At 42.2% G+C, this 880-nt stretch overlaps 1 protein-coding gene across 1 annotated transcript in view; it reads left to right on the top strand.

The window, feature by feature from the left end:
• Positions 1-623, top strand: part of nt5c1bb (5'-nucleotidase, cytosolic IB b) — a 7,479-nt gene extending 6,856 nt beyond the window's left edge. Inside the window, exon 6 of the mRNA XM_027140214.2 lies at positions 1-623. This exon is cut by the window's left edge and continues 182 nt beyond it. Coding sequence (XP_026996015.1) covers positions 1-184 — 184 coding nt within the window. The 3' untranslated portion in view covers positions 185-623.
• Positions 624-880: the final 257 nt, after the last annotated feature.

The raw sequence follows: 880 nt of genomic DNA, 5'->3' as shown, positions 1-880 counted from the left end.
CCTCGCTGGAGCTCCCAAAGGTCCTCTTCTGGAGAAGATCAAACCACACATCTTCTTTGATGATCAGATGTTCCACATTGAGGGAGCCAAAGAGACCGGCACCATCTCTGCACATGTTCCTTATGGGATTGGACAGAAATATCACAAAGGCAAACTGATCGATCAGCCAGGAACACAGAAGTGAGAGAGTGAGAACGCTGAGTTTCAGGAGCAGAAGGTTCTGATTATCATCACTGAATTATAAGGAATTAACAATCAGATCAGTCAAAAAGGTTTACAGTATGCTAACTAGGTAGGTGCTGATACTCAGTTACACTGAATGGTTAAGGTTAGAGTTAAGGGTGATGTTGTGGTGGAGGTCGTTACCATGGTTACATGTAGTTTGCTGGTGTAACATTAGTAAAGTGCAAATTGACATTCGGACAAAGTGTTGAATACAATGTTTAATGTTGCTGTGTGCTGAAAATATTTAAACAGGTTTGTTTTAGTCGAGAGTTTCTGTTATTATTATTAACTGGATTTCAGTTAATGTTCTTAAAGGTGCGGTCTCCGTTGTTTGAGAAACGCTTCAGGGAACCGAGTCGGGACGACAAACAAAACAAAAAACAAAACTGTTAAGTAGAAAGGGGCGAGGCTTGTCGATATGGGCGGAGAGAGTGTTCAGTGCGCGTGTGTGACATTAGCAGAAAGCGGTTTTAACATCGACATGGAGGATAAAAACAAAGAAAGAAAGAGAAGAAAGACTTACGATAAGGACAAGAAGTAGGACGTGTTAATATAGGATCAGCTTTCCAGCGCTGGAGAGAACTGAAGGAGCAGGAAGTTGGCCACATATTCACAGGTTGGAGTTTCCCGAGTCAATAACTCCTGAGCTAAACGC

Source organism: Tachysurus fulvidraco, chromosome 16 (assembly GCF_022655615.1).
Source record: "Tachysurus fulvidraco isolate hzauxx_2018 chromosome 16, HZAU_PFXX_2.0, whole genome shotgun sequence".
In the NCBI taxonomy this organism is placed as follows: domain Eukaryota; kingdom Metazoa; phylum Chordata; class Actinopteri; order Siluriformes; family Bagridae; genus Tachysurus; species Tachysurus fulvidraco.
This window is presented reverse-complemented; position numbering and strand designations above follow the sequence as displayed.